This window comes from Ochotona princeps, chromosome 7 (genome assembly GCF_030435755.1).
Source record: "Ochotona princeps isolate mOchPri1 chromosome 7, mOchPri1.hap1, whole genome shotgun sequence".
NCBI classification, from domain to species: domain Eukaryota; kingdom Metazoa; phylum Chordata; class Mammalia; order Lagomorpha; family Ochotonidae; genus Ochotona; species Ochotona princeps.
This window is the reverse complement of record NC_080838.1, coordinates 43,305,211-43,326,783: the sequence shown is the minus strand read 5'-3', so window position 1 is coordinate 43,326,783 and position 21,573 is coordinate 43,305,211. Positions and strand designations below refer to the sequence as shown.

The 21,573-nt window shown below is 38.3% G+C and overlaps 1 protein-coding gene across 1 annotated transcript in view; it reads left to right on the top strand.

Annotated features, from left to right (window-relative positions):
* The window catches only part of ARHGEF38 (Rho guanine nucleotide exchange factor 38), a 102,157-nt gene that overhangs the window by 63,889 nt on the left and 16,695 nt on the right, over positions 1–21,573 (top strand). Inside the window, exons 5-9 of the mRNA XM_058666979.1 lie at positions 4,673–4,690; positions 10,974–11,173; positions 13,742–13,875; positions 19,287–19,391; positions 20,809–20,931. Of these exons, the coding sequence (XP_058522962.1) occupies positions 4,673–4,690; positions 10,974–11,173; positions 13,742–13,875; positions 19,287–19,391; positions 20,809–20,931 (580 nt within the window). The remainder of the gene's footprint in view (positions 1–4,672; positions 4,691–10,973; positions 11,174–13,741; positions 13,876–19,286; positions 19,392–20,808; positions 20,932–21,573) is intronic.

Here is a 21,573-nt window from a genome sequence, read left to right as displayed (position 1 = left end):
GAGTTGTAGTTCTGGATGCCAACAACAGAAAATAAACAAGACTTAGGCCCTGTCCACCAGGAGCTCAATGGGATCAGATGATCACGTAATATGTGATGAATAACCCCTACTTAATTATTTTACTGTGTTCAGTTTAATTTCATGTCAGTATATCACTTCAGAGAAATGTTAAATTTTGATGTTGCATCCATTTAAAAAATTCATGTACTGATAGCAAAATCCTCTGTATGTGCAGGTACTTTTTTTCACAGGAAAAATCAAACTGTTATGCTGGGTTTGAACAAATAGCTTTTCTCTCTTAAACTGATTCAATGGACATCCATCTTGAGAGTGATTTTCCTTCTTCAGTTTCTAAAAACTAAAGAGAGACAGCCCATAGCAAGCAACTAACCAATCCACACATTAGTTCCTGACCCCTCTGCCAAGCCTGCCCTGGAGAGGACATGGTTACTCTCCCCTGAGGATGTGCTCCCAGTCATGCAGAGTGGAACTGCCTGTACAGAGGGGAATGAACTTTAACGTGGTATTCATTGATCTTTTCACTTCGAAGAGAAAGAATTAGGCCCTGCCAGAATATTCCACAAGGTACCATAGCTCAGTATCAGTGCCCTTGAAAATGAGAAAAAGGCAGAGGCGATTTTTAAACCTCATGAAGTCCCAATTATTGAAAATGACTTTCAGGCCCAGTCGCTTATTTAGTCTTTTTCTGCAAGCTTTGAGTCATGGCTGTGGTGGTGCCCCAAATTTTACGTATTCAGAACTTTTCTGTTTTAAGGAAATAATTTTAGGCATTGGAAGGTGTTACGCTTTAGAAAGCACAAAGTCCAAAGGAAGTAATATTGGCAGAACTATTTCTTAAGGGAAAGAAAATCAAGATAAAATAGCTCAAGTTAGAGCCATTTTCCCCAAAGTTGCCTTTCCATGAAAATAATGTTAGTGATGAATTGTACTGGTCTGCCTGAAGGCTGAGCGCACTAGAATTATTGACGTTACTATAATACTGACCTCAATTGAGCTAAGCTTTAAATTCTGGGAAACAGGTTTTTAAACAGGTTTATAGGCCAAAGAGAGCCTGGAACACCCTAAGGGCTTGGTTTCCCTTGCCAAGTAATCAGTCAAAGCTATTACTGTCATTCTGCCTTTTCCTTGTGGCTAAATAAGGAGCCCAGGTGCAGTTGCCAATTGTTAATGAATATTAGGTGTGGCCTCCAGTCTCTGCTATGCAGGCGGATATTAGAGCTGCTTGGTTTGGAGCGATATCTGCAAGACAGGTGGCTTCATGCTTCAGAAGCTAAAGCGGATTGTCAACCAACTTTTGTTGTATTTTAAGCAAAATTAAAATATGTTTGTGGAGGGCCTAATAAATATTTATTAAGAATGCTAGATAATGTAGAAAATATTTTCTTAAACATATAAGGACGTTTCTTGCCTTCCAGGAACACAAACTTGTTTGGAGAGATAAACAAAAAAACTATCTGCAAAGTATAATAATGATTTAAGAGTTAATTTAGATAACATGGTGGGTGCAGTGCATAACAATTTCTAACACAGTGGTTGACAGTCCCTGGTTTTGTAGAAAATTGGGGCTCAGAAATTTCAGTCAATCTCTGAAAACCATTATATTTCAAAAGAGAAAATAATTTTGCATCCAGACAGTAATTTTGGAAGTGTTTAACAGGGTAAGGCAGTGTGAGTCCCCAGGTCACATCTTCCAGTGATGCACATTGAGGATGCAGACTCTGTGCTCTGCCACAGCAGCACCTGTGGGATCGTCCAGAATGTCTACTTTTCATAAGCACTTTTTTGGGGTTATTTTTGATAACTGCTCAAGTGACAAGCTGTTTTGAAGGGATAAATCATGACTGCAGGACTCATCCACTGCTTCCATTCATTGAAGGAGTCATTTCAGTTTGGAGACCTCAAGGAAAATGAGACTCCATAGCCATCCAGAAACACAATACACATCTTCACCTGTGGTCCACAACTTGGACATTTCCAAGTTTTTACGTACTTAACAAGGAATGTTTACAGAGTCATGCTAGGAACTCCCTGAGACTATGTGAAATAGTGTGTTACCATAGTCTCAGAAGGCATCAACGTTGTTTGCTAAGGACTTGATTGCTTAGCCTCTTCCATGGTTATTGGAGGTTTCTGATCTGTGTAAGGAAAATATATGAAAAAAAATGGCTATAAATACAAGCATTGCTATAACAAGGACAACCTGTCTATTGCCTCCTTTCTGTTTTTCTAGTTATAAATAATACCACAGTCCCTGCTGAATTTCAGAGGCCCCCGAGGTTTGTTCATTTTGCAATTAAAAAGCAAACATAGAGGCTATTCCAAGAAACGAGACATTCTAACTTCACACCTACTTGTCATTTAGATTTATCTGTGTTCATCTTCTCCTAACCAAGGCTACCATCCTCAGGAGGAAAACTCAGTTGCACTGCCCAGGGTCCATTGGTTACCCAACAGGATTCCTGCAGCCTCTCCAAAGAAGCAAACAGAATAAAAAACAAACAAACAAAAAAAACACAACAGCAACAAAGGAAGCAAACAGAATGCTCTTGCACACCACACAAAATTTAAAGGGATATCTTTTGACTTATTGAGCCTACTACATACTTCTAGTATTTAGAAAATTTTAGTTAATTTTATTTATTTGAAAGGTAGAGATAGGACATGATTGATTTCCAATATGCTTGTTCACTCCCCAGCTACTCACAACAGCCAGGTCTGGCCCAGGTTGAAGCCAGAATCCTGGAAGTCAATTCAGGTTGCCCTCATGGATCCAGACAACCAAACCCTTGAGTCATTACCTGTTAACTGCCAGGATCAACATTTGGAGGAAGGAAGATGAACTTGGAAGCAAAGCTGGGAGTTGGACTCAGGTGCTCCAATAAGGGATGTGGCATTCCAAGTTGTGTCTTAAATGCTGCACCAAATTTATTACTGACGATCCCTATGCTATTTTAATAAAGTATCCCAAGTACTTTTAAATGAAAATAACTTCTGGAAATTTTTTCAGTTCCTTATTACATGACACGTCTGAATAATGACTAAATTCCTTAAGAACTGGTAAGGTGGGTCAAATTCTCATGAGTCCATGAATGTAAATAAACAATTGTTTCTTTGTTTTTAAAGTTTAATGTATTTTGTTCCTAAATAATTATATTGTTCACCTGTTTGTCTCCAAGGTAAATTTCACTTTTATTTTTATTCATCTTTGTCAAATTTTCTGATCTCAGATCTATAAATCATATTGGGAAAATGCAATTTCTCATTAGATTGCAGTAAGATAGTTCTCAAACCAGCAGTTAATAATTGCCTAAAATTAAAGCAGCTGCTAATACTAAGGAAATTGTAAATCTGTGCTTGTGTGGTTCCCATTTAGGAGGTCTGGCTTCAGCAGAACTTAGTTATTTCCAGATGTCTAGTGACCCGTTGATAAGATGTTTCTGAAGAATCATTGCTCCCCTTTGTGGTATTGTTTTCCTCATGAAGTTCATGGAGAATGAATTAAAAGTTTATTGTACTACAAATTTTTTTGAAAGGCATGCATGATTTTTTCGTAATGTGCATTCTACCTGCCTTTTCTGAAATTCTCCTCATATACAGGGATTTAAGGTTGTTTCACATCTAAACAAACATTTTCATTTCATTTGACTATGTAATGTCCACTATGTTTGTGTGTATTTGTTTGAAAGGAAGAGACAGGGTAAGAGAAAGATACAGACAGAAATAGAAGCAGAGAGAATCTTCCATCCTCTGATTTGCTCGCCCCAAATGCCTTCCACAGCAGTTCTGGACCGGGTCAGAGCAGGAGCTGGAAACATAATCTGACTCCTGCATGGGTGGCAGGGACCCCAACATTTTGAACCAGCATCTACTGCCTCTCAGGATGTGGTCAATAGGTATCTGCATTGGAAACAGAGCCAATGTGTAAACTAGGAACTCTAATATGGGTGCAGGTAACCTGAGCAGTGCCAAGTGCCTGCTCTGAACCATAAATCTTTTGAAGCACCATTATATATGGAGTACTAATTCCAATGAAAAAAAATTATGAAATTAATATAGGCATTTGTCTTTTATTCCCCTCAGTCAATTTAAACATTTCCTTTGGAATCACGCGACCTTCCATTAGCATGTTCCATAACATAAATACTTAATTTGAACGGAATTTTCAAATCATAAAAATTTATTGGCGATAAGCTGAACCAACAGTTTAAAATTTCTTTGTTATTTACTTGAAATGGAGGGAGAATTTGCCCATCCCCTCTGTTCACTCACCAAATGACTGCAACAATCTGGAGCTGGGATCTCAGTCCAGATCTTGCGAAAGTGTGGTGAGAACCCAACTTGCTTTGCTGCCTCCACTTGACCCAGTAGCAAAGCTGCAACTGGAAGCCAGGCAGTCTAGCATGGGATGCAGGCATATCAAATGGCATCTGAACTGCGGCACCACAAACCCGCCCCCAGAGTGTTTAATCTTCTAGAACCTGTGGTGTGACAATGGTATATATTCTGAAATAAGACTTTAGGGATATGGCTAAAAATTATGAGACTACTTCTATAGGATATCATGAAGATTCCAAAATAACAACTGGAACATTTTTATAATATTACCTCAGATATGTTGATTTACATCAATTTCCTTTTTTCTCTCTTACAGGAAAATATACACACAAGAGTAAGTACCTTTTAAAATTATCCATGTATATGTGATAAAATATGATATTTCAATGCATATGTATATTGTTACATTGATCATATCAGGGTAGTTAGAGGTGAGAACTATAGTAGCACTTTTTTTCTAACAGAAATCAGATTTTAAAATCATGAGGTAATATGAATATTCTTGTCCAAATCAAAATTTTTAGTTTTATAATTGAGTGTACTGATTTTAATAGATAAATGAATATTGTGAATATATTTGTCACAGACATTAATAGTACATCCTATTTCACTGTTACTCAATTTCCAACTTCCCTGAGAAGGCCTTAAATATTAAATTATCACATACCCCTTCTTGAACCTTTTAGAATAATGTTAATAAAAAAATTGAATTGCATTTGCTGGTGCTAATAACCCTTCAGGAGCTAGGAATCATCCTTTTATTTAGGAATCTTTTAGTGCATCCAATAACATTTCTAAGAACATCATTTTTAAAACCATAGTGTTTTTAAAAAAATATTTTATGGGAAATAATTCAGAAAATATTTGTAGGTTTTAGAGTAAAATATGAAGTTTTCTCTCATTTAGATCCTTCTATTATTCATGAAGCAAAAGTCATACTTGTACTTAGTGTAGAAGTGAAATATTAATATTAAATAGCTGACCACTAGTTTGATGTAAAATTATAAAGCAACATGGATGTCCATTCTGGCAAGTAACCACTTTTCTAGAAAAAAATGTGTCTTGGCCAGTGTACCACTGAAAAAAATGATACTAACTTACAAACAAAAAATTGCCAACACTTAACATGTGAATGCTTGGCTTGGCATGGTCATTCTCAAATATTTTGAATTCATAGTGTCTGTATGTGTGCATGATGTAAACTGCTGAAAGTTTACCTAAAAGAATGTAAAGTTTACAAAATAGAAATTGTATTAATGGAAGCCAGAGATGCTTGTCAGTCTTGCTAGGTACAGGGGAAGGAACCTTGAGGAAAGGCAAAATTCAGAACTCACGTGGAGGAAGCAGCTTTCTGGAGCACACTGGGAGACCACCCTTTATCCCTCAGTCATATAGAGAAGATGATTTTTGAGAAAACAGGCAAGCATTGAGTTCTCTGACTTCATCAATCCTTTATTTTCAAAGGGAAAACAATAGGCTAGGAGATAAGCGGATATGGGTAGATTGGTTTTAGGAGTTTTCTGAGGTCTTTAGATTTCAGAAGTGCAAAGCGTTTTTCTCCTTTCAACACATCCAGGCCTTCCCAGCTGCTCTAAGGGAATAGTTGGGATTGAGAAAAGAATTGCTTCAGTATAAAGCCTGTGTCCCTGACATTGGGCAAGGACAGGAGTTTCACGTAGCTGGGTCATTAGAGAACTCCCCAATGCTATGAATTCTGCTTAGCATTTTTTTTTCTCCCTGAGGCATAGGTTTGTTTTTTTTTTTAAGATTTATTTATTTATTTATTAAACATATATTTTTATTGAATTTCCTTTTTTTAAAAAAAAAACTAATCACATTGCATTATGTGATACATTTTTATGCACTGGGATTCCCCCCGTCCCTCCCAAAACCCTCCCCCCACGGTGGATTGCTCCACCTTGTGAGGCATAGGTTTTTTTTTTTTTTAAGATTTTATTATTATTATTGGGAAGCCGGATATACAGAGAGGAGGAGAGACAGAGACGAAGATCTTCCATCTGATATTTCACTCCCCAAGTGAGCCGCAACAGGCCGGTGCGCGCCGATCCGATGCCGGGAACCAGGAACCTCTTCCAGGTCTCCCACACGGGTGCAGGGTCCCAAAGCTTTGGGCCGTCCTTGGCTGCTTTCCCAGGCCACAAGCAGGGAGCTGGATGGGAAGTGGAGCTGCCGGGATTAGAACCGGCGCCCATATGGGATCCCGGTGCGTTCAAGGCGAGGACTTTAGCCGCTAGGCCACGCCGCCGAGCCCGAGGCATAGGTTTTTGACCAAACAAAAAGAGAGGAAAGAGACAGATTAGGAGAAAAGGTAGGTAACCTGAGTGTAGTTAGCATGCACAGACTCCCTATACAGAATATTTTAAAAAGGTCATTCAGTATTATGCTATTTAACTTTATGTTGTAAATTTTTCTACTTTTCTTTCTTTTGCTGATTTTGTGTTATGGTTTTTAATTTAAGGGGATGTTTAGTAACTGTGTCATAGAGACTAGCATATCTAGATGTGAAGATACAATGCAGTATGTATCTCTGCTTCCAAATCAAAGATGGACTACGAATGAAATTGTTAAATATATCTTGACAATAGGATGCTGGACTCTCTATTGTGGTCCATACCTACAATGTCAGGATACACTTAAACAGCAGAATGACAGACTTACGACTGTTTGTGAAGAACTAAAATAATAATATAGGGAAAATTAGGGTGGGGAAGATTTGAAGGGGGATTAAAGGAAACTCCAGAACCCATGAAACTGTATCATAATAAATAATTTTAAAAAGACAAAGAAAAACCCAACAACAGTACTCTGTATTGGAAATCCCGGCGTTAAAAATGGCCCGTGTTGGGCCCGGCAGCGTGGCCTAGCAGCTAAAGTCCTTGCCTTGTACGTGCCGGGATCCCATATGGGCACTGGTTCTAATCCCAGCAGCTCCACTTCCCATCCAGCTCCCTGCTTGTGGCCTGGGAAAGCAGTCGAGGACGGCCCAAAGCCTTGGGACCCTGAACCTGCATGGGAGATATGGGAGACCTGGAAGAGGTTCCTGGTTCCTGGCTTCGGATCGGCATAGCACCGGCCTGTTGCGGCTCACTTGGGGAGTGAATCATCGGATGGAAGATCTTCCTCTCTGTCTCTCCTCCTCTCTGTATATCTGACTTTGTAATAAAAATAAATAAATCTTTAAAAATGGCCCGTGTTTTCCTACCGTGTGGGAGTTAGTCCCACTGGTATATTCTATACATCGAGAAAAAGCAATGACAGCATGTGGCCAGAGAAGCATCAAAACCATAGAGCACTGTCCTCCCCATTCCCTTCTCTTTGGGTGCTTCAGTACACGTGCTGCCCCAGAAGGAGGTAAAGGGCAAGGTCACGTGCAGCACACTCCCTGGACTCCAGTGGCCAAGGCCAGGAGTGTTGCAAACACTGATGTATTTAAGAGATGCAACGTGCAGGTTTTTAAAGGACAACCAAAAACAGCAAAAGAAACCCTCTTAGTTATAGCAACTGAAAACTGGCTCTGTGTGTGTGTTTTAACTATCTAAATTTTAAGAAATACAGGGAAAGCAGACGATAGCTTCATACACACCTACTGAAAATATGAGCCACCAAGAGGTGACCATATATTTTCTTCCAGTATCAACTTTATATTGATGTGGGTAAGGGGAAATATTAATTTCTTTCTAGGGTTATATCATGAATAACGGCAGAATTCTAAATGTTGACACAAATAAAGTGCACACACACACACACACACATGCACACACCTGAGCCTGGATTGCTGCCAAAGAAGTGACTGTCCTAAGCGGGCTGGATTGGAAATTGAACAGTCAGTTCTGGAACAGGTGCCCATCACAGGATGCTTGTAGCGCTGCAGGTGGTAGCTTTATCCTCCATGCACTACAGGGGCCCTTACTTTTTTTTTCTGTTAAACCAAAGGGTACCGGACCAGGCACGATAGTGTAGTGGTTAAAGTCTTAGCCTTGCACGTGCCAGGGTCCCATATGGTTGCCGCTTCTAATCCCGGTGGCCCTGCTTCCCATCCAGCTCCCTGCTTGTGGCCTGGGAAAGCAGTCAAGGAAGGCCCAAATCCTTGGTACCCTGCACCCGCGTGGGAGACCGGGAAGAGCTCCTGGCCCCTGGCTTCGGATTGGCTCAGCTCCAGCTTTTGCGGCCGCTTGGGGAATGAACCATTGGACGGAAGAACTTTCTCTGTCTCCTCCTCCTCTCTGTATATCTGCCTTTCCAATAAAAATAAATAAATCTTTAAAAAAGGTACTAATTGCTGAAAGACTTGCAGAATTTCACAAGATCAATTTAGAAAATAGTAGGTGCTTCTCCTAACTGCCTTAAGTGTGCTCTATGGGAGCATATTGCATTCACAACGCCTAGTTATATAGGTGTTTATCATCACGATTCTAAGAGTATATTTTTCCCCTTTTAGATATTATCTATTGACTCCTTCCTGGGGCAGAATTTTTCTGTGTTATCTCTGTCTACGTGCATGCACGCACACACACACACACATACACCCCCTTCCTATTTCCCCATTCTCTTACATATCTAGATGATAATTTGGTTAGATCAATAGGAAGTATTTGAATTATTAGAGTATACATCAGTAACTTTCTTGTTCCAGCTGACCTGTGGAGTAAACTGATTACTGTATTTTGAGGATTTTGCAATGGTTGATTGCCTTCTCCCTTCTTTTTCTCCTCCTCTCCTACTCCTCCTACTCCTATTTTTAGAATTTTCTCTGTGCTAATCATTACTGTGAATCTCACAGCCAATTAACTAAATAATCCTTCAAGACAATGGGAGGCAGTATGTCTGCTACCGATTTTGTCGTCTTAAATAAGCTCTCCCATGGGCTTTGAACTGGTAGAATTGGGAAAGATGACATCAAGCCTATGTATCTCCCAGGAATTCTCCCTCCAGCAGCCCTAACATCATTCACTTTGAGAATTCAAATGCAATGCTTCATCATGTCCTGCATTCAGAGTTGCTATGAAAAATCTATAGTTTATTCTTATTCCTAATAATTTGGGCTTGTTTGTTTCTCTGAAGTGTCTTGGAATCTGCACTTTGTTTCTAGCAGGCTGAAATCCCTTTAGTTCCTTGCTGTAACTAAATTGACTTGGACTGTTTGTATAGGATAATACACTTAAAATGATAATGCAGATAGTTGTAGCTACTGTAAACATGGAATTTAAAGTACTTATGGCCTTGAGAAAGAGAAAATTGAAGGTAGCTACCTGACTATTTTGGCTTCATTTGTTTTTCCCCAATTAAGACATATAGATGTGACTTCTGTTCATTATTTGATTTTTTTTTTCACATTTTAAAAGGTCATTCTTAGTTTGACTACTGACCTTTTTTCATGTCTTTGATGTGAAGGTCTTTGTAGCAAAACTGGATGCTCCTAACAGAAAGCCATCTCTGCATAGTTGACTTTTTAACATTGTCATAGTTGACAATAATTCATAATAGGATTAGTACACTGCTTCTGGCATTAAATACTTACCAAAGGGGTTGGTGTTGTGGCCAGGAGCTTAAGACTCTGTGAAAAATATCTCATGTCAGAATCTGTGAGCATTTGTGGCTCCCAAATTGGTAAGGTCCAAGACACAGCTGTTGTGGCCATCTGAGGAGTAAATCAGTGGAAGAAAGGTGTGTGTGTGTGTGTGTGTGTGTGTGTGTGTGTGTGTGTGTACACCCCAAGTCAGAAGATAACTATTTCTCACAATACTCATGATTAGAAGAAGATGAAACAGAATCACAAATTAATGACTCATGCTAGTTTTCAGCCTAATATGTAGGAAACTGTTACACATTTGGTTACTTACTGTTGGGTTGGGGCAGGGAGAGGCAGGTGATAACTGGCTTCCTATTGGGAAAATTTACACTGTGCAGAGGATTCTTCTGCTTCACTTGGTTATCAGAACTGAATCTTACAGAGAGGGGTTAGTGGGGACCAACTCTGAAGACTGAATGCCAGGAATATAGTTACCTTGTAACACATCTTCTATGTTTTCTACTACTTGTTTGTGTGGTTCCAATGTCAGACCATGATTGCTCATCACAGAGATAGTAATCAACAGTGTGTCTGAAGACAGAAGTGGGATGTTGATTAATTCTGAGACTTGCTAAAGACTGTGATTATAATGCTTTAAAGAGAAATAATACTCAGTTATGATTTTTATTACTTGAAACACAGAATAAAACTGATGCTGAACAGTGCTTTTGAGGGAAATAGCGATACGGCTTGGACTCTATTAAATTATTATCAAGGGGAAACACCTTCTGAAATAGTTCATACTCTGTTATGAAGCATGATGTGGAAAATGGGCAAAAATTATGCTTTAGGTCCTATTTGGTGAACAGAAATATTATTGTTCTCTTTTAGGTTTCAGTTCAGTAGTAGGATCTCTCAATCTTCTAACCGTCATCCTCTGTGAGGTCATTTAGGAAGTTTCTGTAGTCAAATGGAATAATAAAAGGGGAAAATATTTCTATCAGTTATTTTTTTTTAAGTCACAAAAATGAAAAGGAGTTCATGAAACAGATGTTAACAAAACTGATATCCCTTATCTCTATTGTAGAGGCAAACCAAATTTGCTGGACATGGGTTCTTTGATGATCAAACCAATCCAACGTGTGATGAAATACCCCCTATTGCTGTGTGAACTTCGGAATTCTACCCCTCGCTGCCACCCAGATTACAGAGTGCTGGAGGACGCCTTTGCTGCTGTGAAGGACATTAATGTTAACATCAATGAACTTAAAAGAAGGAAAGATTTAGGTAGGAGCATATATAATGCATTCCACAATTGGAGTGTTCTGAGTGTATTGATGAGAATCAGAGTATCAAAAGAGCTGCAGCAGTTGCAATAAATGTGATTGCTTGAAATTTGCAGTTGTGGTGCAGGTGAGCATATGGTTTTGCCTTGAAGCCTGGGAGAAGATTATGAGACTCCAAAAGTCACCAATTTTACTTTACCAAATAATAATACACTCATCCCTATTTGGTACCTGCGCTCTATGGGCTAAAAAGACACCACAGCATTTACTCCTCCTATCTTTGTAAGGTGTGTATGTGGTAAAGGGAGACAGGCCAGGTAGACACAGTCATGAGAAGTGCCAGACCCCAGTTAAGGGCACTTCCTTTGGTGTAGCACATAGAGAATGGAGACTTTATGGGAAATGATTGCTGTATTGATAGGAGCAGGTTTATTTCTTTCTAGAATTATCAACTTCTTAACTATTTACAATGAAATTATATAACATGTAAAATGCAAACTATAAAACAGAAGGAGTACTTCCTGAATATTTCAGAAGAAATCTATCCCTAAACAGTACATTTGGATAATCTTGAATCTTCCTTCAGGATGATTTATATCATTAAATTTCTTCATTGACTTTGTCCTTCCAATATTAAGTCTGGATTTAACATGAAGGCAATAGCATAAATTGAGAGTGAACTGTTCCGAACACTTCATCTATGTTTGTTTCTAGTTTCTAACAGTTGTTCAAAAGTAATATTTGTACTAACAAACTTATGAAGAAGGACATGGGATAATGATTGAGGGCTAATAAGTAAAAGATATTATTAGTAAAATGAAAAGACACCACATGAAGTATTACTTCTAGACTACATAATTGTTGATATTAAATCAACAAAATATATTTTAATACTAAATTAATAATAAAGCAGTTTATAGAAAGTTTTAAAAAATTGTAAAATGCTAAACTTCACTAGTATCTAGGGAAGTGCTAATTAAAATAACCATGATAGAATATTCCCAGGCCAATGAATTGGCAAAGCAATTTTATTGGATAATGCTAAGTGCTTGACCTTAGTCTATAGTGGAGGGTGCAGAATGGAATTGTTATTTTAGAGAACAGTTTGAGAATATCTAGTGAAGACATACACACCTGACAGCCAGAAAGTCAATTTCTAGCTATTTGCTAGAGAGAAAGAGATCAAGTGATCAAAGAGATGTGTTCTAGTAACTAGTTTGTTTATAAAAGAAAACAATCACATAGTAGTCCAGATAATGCATATAGTACATGATCTAGTATGATACCATAGAAAGATAAAAATTAGTAAGAGTACATATATTGGTAAACTCAAAAACACAAACGAATTTAAAAGAAAGATGAATCAGCAAGTGGGAGAAAAATGTGGGCAATACTTTACACAGCTTGAAAAAAATCATAATACTATATATTTTTTTCATCCATTCAGACACAGTAAAGGCATACAGATAGAGTCAGATGGAATAAACCAGATAGTTTAGGATAAAAATTCCTGTTAAGGATAAAGAATGGAGGTCAGGAGGACTTCCATAGTTATGCAGTTTTTTGAAAAAAAAATTATGAGAATGTAAAATATTAAGATCTGACAAAGCTGGGCAGTGAATGATGGTTGTTATGTTATCATTTACACTTTTTTGTTTGCTTAAACTGTGTGAAGAGTGAAGTGGTTCAGCTTCCATCATTTCAGTTTTCCAGGTTGCCCAGCCAACATTTTATTATGTTGTTTTCAAACTTTCTGTATGTTTTCATCGTCCTTCTTTCTATGTTTCACCTCATCACATTGCCACTGTTTCTTCCTCTTTCCCTTTCTGTAACATGTACAGTACTAGAGTATTTTTTCAAACTTAATTATGTATCATAGTCATTCTAGTCATTAATATTGCCTCCTTTTTCCTAGTTCATTCACTCAACCATTTTTCTTTGGATGAAATTTTATATTGTGCTCAATACCTTGCTGCTAGAAAAAAAAAGATGTAGTTGTTCATTATCCTTTGTTATAAGCAGCAGATTTCTCTGTATGAACTGTCTGGTAACTGACATTTTGTTTTTTTGTTGTTGTTATTTGGCATTTGTGTTATAATCTCCCAACATGTTCTTTACAAAAACTGTTGGCTTAATCATTGCAAATGGTGCAGAAGATTTCCATTGAGTACAATTATCTTTACATTAGTTGTCGCCACTGGATACAGTTGTCTTTTCATTACGAGTTGGATCTTGATACCCCACTGTAAACACCTCGGAAAATAGGTACAATTGTGTCTGAGAAGACAAGTAGAACATTTCTCTCTACCATCAGGGATTTCCTGAATGCTGGAGCTAAATGAATCTTGGACTTTGAGGAGCTCATGTCTTTGAAAAGCTGTGTCTGAAGGTCAGTGGGATCATGGTGTGTGGGCCATGACAGGGGCTGAGCAAGTGGCATCTGCAACAAGGGCCAAAGGTCATGTCAATATAGTTATTGAATAGAGGAACTGGTCTGGACAACACTGGGAAATCACACACCTCCTGTGCTGTGCTTGTTCATGTATATGCCTGCATTCTTCCCTTTCAGTTCTAAAATACAAGAAGAACGATGAGGATGAATCACTTAAAGACAAATTGTCTAAACTTAGTATTCATTCCATTAGCAAGAAATCAAAGCGAATGACAAATCATCTAAAGATTCTGACCAGAGGAGAATCCCAGGTAATTTTTCTTCTTGGATCACACGCTTGTTCATTTTCCCAGGGAACATGAACATGGACATTTTTATGAGGGTTTTTTTTTTTTCTGTCCCTAGAGAGTCACCAATAATCAATGTCATTGTCCTAAATGATTCTCTCACTCTCCCCAAACCCTGGGAGTGAGGGCGGGGGTGGTTCTGACCCTGTCTTAGCTGTAGTGTTTCCATTCAGAAATCCAACAAGATGCAGATAAGGATGTAAGAATATGGGACATAGCAATGTCCCGAGTCCTAAGAGTTGCCACCAACTGGCACCTAATCTCCCCAAAGCACTGTCCTCCTTGCACTTCTGCTTTTTTTTTTTTTTAGATTTATTTATTTTTATGGGAAAGTCAGTTACACAGAGAGGAGGAGAGTCAGAGACGAAGATATTCCATCTGATGATTCACTCCCCAAGTAAGCGCAATGGCCAGTGCTGTGCTGATCCGGAGCCAGGAGCCAGGAACTTCTTCCACATCTCCCACACGGATGCAGGGTCCCAAGGCATTGGGCCGTCCTCGACTGCTTTCCCAGGACACAAGCAGGAAGCTGGATGGGAAGTGGAGCTGCCGGGATTAGAACCAGTGCCCATACAGGATCCCAGCATGTTCAAGGCGAGGACTTTAGCCACTAAGCCACTGCGCCGGGCCCTGCACTTCTGTTTTTAAAGAAATCTCACTTTCTTTCTGAGTTCCCAATTGTTTATTTTTTTTTAACTATCAAAAAAAATGGATGGATTAATAAGAACTCTTAAATGTTAATGGGCATAAGAATTATCTGAGAAACTTAAAAGACAGTTTCTGATGGTGCAAGGGTGCAACCTGAAAGTCTGTAAACAGGTGTTTTATAAGCAATGAGCTCAAAATAAGTGATCAATGAAATACACCGAGAAAAGCCATGGCCCTGAAGCAATAACAAAGCAGACGTCTAAAGCAAAATTAATAAAAACAATCCTTAGCATACTATTGGTCTTTATTTGTTATCCGGTTTGATTGAACCAGAGGCAGCTGTGTGATGACTCAACATTGTGTTTAGATAAGTTACTGTATCTAGCTCACTATTTAAGCTGTTGCGGGTGGCTATGCTTTTGCATTGAGTCTTGGGTGTTTCTGATCACTTGGGTAGAAGTGGCCTCTTCCTTCTCTGAATGCTTAGGATGCTTATTCTCTATATCCCAGTTTGGCACTGTTCATAATTTGCAGGAGTTAGAACAGGACAGAAATCAACAGCAAGGTCTTTGGGCCCAGCATGGTAGCTTAGCAACTAAAGTCCTCACCTTGTATGTGCCAGGATCCCATGTGGGCCCCGATCCTGGCTGCTCCATTTCTCATCCAGCTCTCTGCCTGTTGCCTATGAGAGCAGTGGGAGATGGTCCAGAGCCTTGGAACCCTGTGTCCGTGTGGGAGACCTGGAAGAGAGTCCTGGCTCCTGGCCTCAGATCAGCTCAGCTCCCACTGTTGTGGCTACTTGGGGAGTGAACCAGAGGATAGAAGGTCTTTTTCTCTGTCTCCTTCTCTCTGTGAATCTGCCTTTACAATAAAAACAAATAAATAAATGAAAGAGCAAGATCTTTACATTTATATAAATCCAAGTTTGATTGCCACCTCTGCCTCTTAATAAATTTTTGTCTTTAGTTATATAATTTGAGTTCAATGTAATTATCTGCACACTGGAGATTATATGATTACTGTGACATGAAATTTTTCTGAGGATTAAATTAAAATGCTTGTATACCAAGAAGTCACATAACAGTGTATAGCACTTAATATGTGTTGCCTATCATTAGTATAATAATCATCATCACTATTGTTTTGTGTCTTTGTCTCATGTTATTAATTGCCTTTGATTTAATAGATTTCTTATTTCCCATGTGGTATAGACTTCTCAATATGTGATATATTATTACTTGTGGATTTTAATTTCTGCATTTTATAACTTTTTGTAAAATACCTTGCTGGTGAGGAGAAAATACTGCTTTCAGGTTCCACCAGGTTTAGAAACAGCAGTTTTCATTTGCAAACCAACCAGTCATGAATCAAGGGCTCCAACTCCCTTCCAATATAATACCCTGCCATAAATCAACCTGGGGTCAGAGCCCAAGCCACCAGAGACCAGGCCAGAGGCCAAAAGCCAATGGGAATAATTCACAGTAGATAATCAGACGCTAACACACTCTGCCCTACCCTGGCTTTCCTGACTTCTTCACTTTCATTTTCTGCCACCTGACCCAAAATCGGTGCTTCCTATGTGGCCCTGTGTGGCACCCAACGACTCCACCTCTGGGACTGTGAATATAATTAACTTCTTCATAATCCTCATTTTTGTTCCCTCTGTGACTGCAATAACTTCACCATAGCATTGCTAATATGTACATTTTTTGAACACACAGCTTGCATCATTCTGTGCTTACTTCTGCATTCTGGGGCTCTCACAATCTCTGAATATAAAAAAGGAACTATAATTTAGAAAGAACATTCATAGTAGTTGGTCACAGATCAGGTAAAGGATAATCAATACATTTCAACTTAAGATACCCACAATAAAATCAAGTTGAAAATTCATTTAAAAAGAGATGGTAGATGTAAATGCAGTACAAACAATTCTCCCCTAGTATCTAGGATTTTACTTTTGACTCATGACAACTCTATTGAACAATCTAAGGTTCTACTTTGGAGCAGGTTTTTGTCTAAGCTGTTATATCCTTTAATGTGTTAATCATCAGCTTCTTTTATTTTTCAGTTGTGAACTAAAAATGAATTATAGTTAAGGTAGCAAAAGTTGCTATTAATTAGATCTTCCTCTTAGTCTTTTGAGAGGATATCCTGTCACCAATGAAGCATTTCACTGTTAATCAGAAAATCAGCTGTGTAGGCTGAACTGGAGAAGAGATAAATATCAAATCAATCAGTTTTGCTCTTGTCAGCAGTTCAAGTTAAATATTGGTAGAGTTAGGGTATAAAGCCATTATCCAAGAGGAAGATTCTAGTCAATTCATCACACATGTATTGAACTCTCATGTTCCATATACTATGTTAGAGAATGGGAACATGAAGATGAGCAAGTATAGGTTCTGAATACAGATTGCTAGGGTGTGACTCCTGTCCATGCCCAGTAGTATGGGGAAGTTTCATAACAGAAGCGGTGACATTTCTGTCATAAGAACATTGCAAAGCATAGTAGCTTAAATCAAGTCGTCATTTGTAGTCGTGATATGAGTCCAGATGAGCTGTGTGCTTCATGAGGCCCATCAGGAATATAGTTTCTCCAATTTTGTAATTTTTTCCCAGTTATATGGCCATCTCTGCTCAGTTGAAAATGGGTCACTGCCCTGTCTTTAGTCAAGTCCCAAGGGAAATACAAGAACAAGACTCAGAAAAAACAACAAGAACAACACTTGTGTCATATCCTATTTTCCTAAACCCAGTTACAAAGCCAGATCTAGCTGCAAAGGAGCCTGAAAAATGTAATCTCCAGTAGGGCAGGGATGCATCCAATTCAAATTAAAAGTATAGGTCCTATCAGTAAAAGCACTACAGGTGGCAAGTTAACAATTTCTGCCATATATCCTGAAGCTCCTTCATGTGTAAACTGGAATCAATAATAATACCCTTGCATAGAGTTGGATAAAAATGAAAATGAAAAAAAGGAAGACAGGTATTACCACAATATAAGACAAAAATATTTAATTTTAAACATGTTAACTCCACCAATAGAATTTCTTAAATACTTAAGTAGGTCTAGGGCAACACATGGGAAGAAACAATTGTTTATTGTGGGAAAAATATGAAAGGAGGGAGTACTCACAGAGTGAAGTTGAACTAGTGCTGAAATAACTAATATTTGTAAGACAGAGACAGGATGACAATATGTTAGCAAAAGAAAGAGGCAGGATAAAGTCTTGGTTACAGGAAAGAGAAGTTGGCGTAATTCTCATGATATTATCCTTGAACGCCCTATTTAAATTCTCGAAGTCATGGCCAAGATGTACAAAATAAAATATCTGGATGGGTTCCAAAAATCTACATCAATGTGTGGTTATATATGACTGACTGGGTGTGAAGCCATTAAATTTTGTGTGGATTATAAAAACTCTGCTTCTTATTTAACCAAAGGCTTTTCAGATACACAATAGGGTTCAACAATTAGGTAAGACATTACCATTGCTATTTAAAAAAAAAAAGATTTATTTATTTTTATTGGAAAGGCAAATATACAAAGAGAAGGCGAGGCAGAGAGGAAGATCTCCATCTGATGATTCATACCCCACGCAGCTGCAATGGCTGGAGCTGAGCCAGTCTGAAGCCAGGAGCCAGGAGCTTCTTTTTGGGTCTCTCACGTGGGTGCAGGGTCCCAAGGCGTTGGGCTGTCCTCAACTGCCTTCCCAGGCCACAAACAGGGAGCTGGATGGGAAACGGTGCTGCTGGGATTAGAACCAGTGCCCATATGAGATCCTGGTGCATGCAGGGCAAGGGCTTTAGCCACTAGGCTACCTCACCAGGGAAAATGTCACCATTTCTATCTATCAGTTCTAAGGTCAACTGTCTGAAATAAAATCTATCTATCTATATATATATGAACCAAGACTGGCTACAGTTAAGACCCAGTGCCAAATAGAATACAGCTTATTCCATGAAACATCTGTATTTTCATATAGATTCGACGGCATGAAGTGACTCTGATCTTATTTTGTAGCCATTTTGTATGCTAAGAAACAGTTCTTTAATGCTATTAATGACTGTGTGCTATTGGGAATTGTCAGAAACATTTAAAATGTGTGTTTTGCTAAATGCTAGTAGATATGCACATAAAATGACAAAAAATTAAACACATATGAACTGCTATTTTAATTCTGAGTAGCTATCCCTATAGAGGTATTTTTGCTAAGGTTATATGACATCCTTCACATTTCAGTTAGTAGAGATGTATCGCATTTCTTTAACCATGACGCTAGGAATGTTTCTATATAAGCTGTGTGAAATAAACCGGAATAAGGCATATAGACAAAACAACATATATGAACCAGTAAATCAAATATAACTATTATATAAACCCGTGTGTGTGTGTGTGTGTGTGTGTATCATACCTATACAAATATAGGTGACTACAAATACAGGAAAAAATATTACAATGCAATATCTACCATTACTTAGAGAAGCTGTTTGAAAGTAAATAACAGCAAAGTGGACTTCATGACATGGCTTTGCTATGCTAATTGAACATCAGTTGTGCTGTGTGCCAACACAGAAGGTAGTGTGTTCTAACAGTTTGCCAATCATACAAGGTTTTCGCAGTAACAAAAACTTTTTTATAAGGTTCTGAGCCAATATAATGTGATTTTCTTTTTTTGAAAAAAAGTTGTTTGAGTTATGACTAAGTAATTTTATATATTATTTAGGTGAAGGACAATACCTTTAATAGAGAAGAAAAGCTATTTAGATCTTTAGAAAAGACTGTGAGGAATTCTGTGAAGAACATTTCATTCTATTTACAGCTTATACAGGTAGGTGAGACACAACTTCTTGCAATGTTTCTACAAGAATGCATTGATTTCCTTGGTTATCAAGGAAGGTAAATGTGATGACACTGTATCAAACCTGGAAGGCTACAAACCACTCTTGAAATTCACATACAATATGTAAATTCTCCCATGTGATTAAGCCAGAATATAAAATCAACCCTTACCAATTTCCAATACCCAAAGAGATTGTCCAACCCTTCGTGAGAATCACTGATTTCCTGAGGCAGTTGTAGCATACAATACTGTCATTCTGAGTCGAATTCAAAGTTGGGAGTTTCTCCTATGCCTCTCATAGAGGAGATGGCATCCTTAACATCCCACTTGTGGTCATGACTATGAGACATGGTTACTTAGTAAAGTTAAGTGTAAATTAGTAAATGGTGTCCTTCCATTTTCCTGAAGGTTTTTATATTGGATAACTGCTTTTGGTGATAGATGTTTGTACACATAGATAAAATATCACACAGGTAGAGGATAAATTGACAAGTACAATGATTTGAAGACAAGGTTCCACATTACGTAAGGACAAGCCACTTCCTGTCCTTATTTATTATCTGATGCAAAGACTGATAGTTTACAATCAGATTTGCTCATCTTTCACAGAGGATGCTGTATGGGAAAAGGAAATGGAACCCTGGCTACAACAATCAGAGGACAGTGGAACTCTATCTTATGTATCTTTCAAGGAAAACATGCTTCTTGGGAACACATACAGAAAAGTTTTCCTTTATATACTTGAAAGGCACAGGGACAGAAAGAGGGAGATGGAGGAAGAGGCAGAAAGACAAACAGGCTTTGCCTACCCAAAAATTCACTCCCTCGAATCACAACGTCCAGGGCTGCGTCAGGCTTAAGCAAGGAGTCTAGAATTCCATCTAACTCTCCCACACGAGCAACTGGGACCCAGGCATTGGGGTCTTTATCTTTTGACTTCCCAGTCATATTAGCAGGAAACTGGATGGAGAGCAGATAGCTAGATTTGAACTGGTGCTCTGACATGGAATGCAGGAATCTCAAGTGGAGACTGAACCTGCCACCAGCCCTTGCTTAAATTTTCTATTTCCATTATTTGATTCAACAGAAATGTGAGCCTCTTCTCTAAAGAGAACATAAAATTCACTGAGAAAAGCAGATGATTAAACCAAAGAGGACTTTTTTTAAATAAGAAGCTTATAATAATTGAATGTTAAAAGAATGTCCAGTGAGGAATTTAAGATGCATTCTGTTTAATTAGAGAGGACCTCGTACAATCTTACAATAAAATTCAATAGGAGAAAACTAAGTAACCTGGTTTTACAGAGTACTCATGATTTTGTTGTGATTTTTTTTACTTCTGGATGGATTTAGTAGTGCTGACGTCAGAACCTGTCCTCTTGATAACTACGTTCTTGGGTTCCAGGATGCCATGCCCTGTGCCCAGCAGAGTGTAACAGAGCTGCAGGAGATTTCTTACCACCAAGATGAGATGGAGAAGGGCAATTCTGATGCTCCAAGCAATAACTCAAATCCCTGTCATGACTTTGTAAGTTATTTGTATTTACCTAAAAATTAAAAAAAAAACCAGTGGAATTAAAAGTGAAGCTGCTTCTTATTTGTTTTTCTGGAGTGGGAAATAAAACGTGCATTAAAGCAAGCACGAATGTTAAAATTAGTAGATTTAAACAGGGGATTTTTTTTTTATTTCTTTAGGGAAGAGTTCATTCTTTTTTTTTTTTATTAATTATTTTGCATTATGTGACAGTTTCATAGGCTCTGGGAATCCCCCCACCCCTCCCCACGCCCCTCCCCCCTGGTGGATTCCTCCACCTTGATGCAGTATTACAGTTCAAATTCAATCAAGATTCTTTCCTTGCAAACGTATACCAAGCATAGAGTCCAGCTACTTATTGTCCAGCTGGGTTGAACAGTTTCTTGGGGAGACCATTTCTGGTCCAAAGTTAGAGCTGGTAGAATATCATCCCAGTCAATTAAGAGTCCCAATATAACATCAACAGCAATTTGCAATATTATGGAATTGACATGGTTTTGAGTAACCAGTATGTTAAAAAAAAAAAAAAAAAAAAAGCAAGTCCTAACCACAACCTATGATTAGCTCATTGACATTTCAATTTTAGTTTATATACAGCACCGGCTGCTATATACCTTAAAATGGCTATAAGGTACC